An 887-nucleotide genomic window follows, 5' to 3' on the forward strand; every position below is an offset into this window, starting at 1 on the left:
TTTTATGGGGGCCCCCAAGTACCGTAGTAGGGGGGGCCCCCAAGTACCTTAGTAAGGGGGCCCCCTATTACCATGGTAGGGGGGCCCCCCTTGAGAGTCTTCTATAGAAGACACACCGCACAATATATCAATGAGTTCCTCTATAGGGGCCCCAGTAGGGGGCCCCCAAGTAGGGGCCCCCAATTAGTCTATAAAGGGGGCCCCTAAATAATCTATTTAGGGGCCCCCCAATAGTCTATTTAGGGGGCTTCCACTAATCTATTAAGGGGGGCCCCAATTATCTATTTAGGGGGCCCCCTAATGGGGGCCCCCTAAATAGATACCCCTCAATAGGGGCCCCCAAGGAACCTTTGTATGTTTTATACTTTTATTGTTTTGTTTGTTTTATTCATTTGCTGCTCATCAGCAGCAACAATTAAAGGAATATAACCCTAAGAAGGGGGAGTAAGCTAGCTAGCTAGCTAGCTATCTAGCTAGCTAGCTGGATAGTGCTAGCTAAATACACAGCTAGCTGGTTAGTGCTAGCTAAATACACAGCTAGCCAGCTAGCTAGCTAGCTAATTAGCTAGCTAGCTAATCAGGGTAAGTCCAGCTAGCCGAAGAGAGACAAACCCAATCCCTGTCAAGTTAATCAGCTAGCTAACTAGCTAGCTAGCTAGATAGATAGCTAGCTATATAGCTAGCTATATAGCTATATAACTGGCTAACTATCTAGCTGGCTAGCTAGCTAGATAGCTAGCTAGCTAGCTAGATAGCTAGCTAGCTAGCTAGCTAGATAGCTAGTTGTTGTTTTGCTTAAGGATGGGCAAAGAAGAAAACAAAAGCAGCAAAGGCAGCAGAAACTACTACTACTGCTGCTGCTGCTGCTGCTGCTCTTGATGCTGCTG

The 887-nt window shown here is 46.8% G+C and overlaps 1 protein-coding gene across 1 annotated transcript in view; it reads right to left on the reverse strand.

Annotated features, from left to right (window-relative positions):
- Window positions 1-848: 848 nt before the first annotated feature.
- The window catches only part of EMWEY_00013910 (hypothetical protein, conserved), a gene marked incomplete at both ends in the record, with an annotated part of 1,952 nt that continues 1,913 nt past the window's right edge, over window positions 849-887 (reverse strand). The window contains one exon of the mRNA XM_013477219.1: window positions 849-887. This exon is cut by the window's right edge and continues 176 nt beyond it. Within this exon, the coding sequence (XP_013332673.1) occupies window positions 849-887 (39 nt within the window).

Source organism: Eimeria maxima, genomic scaffold (assembly GCF_000499605.1).
Source record: "Eimeria maxima Weybridge genomic scaffold, Emw_scaff104, whole genome shotgun sequence".
Classification (NCBI taxonomy): Eukaryota; Apicomplexa; class Conoidasida; order Eucoccidiorida; family Eimeriidae; genus Eimeria; species Eimeria maxima.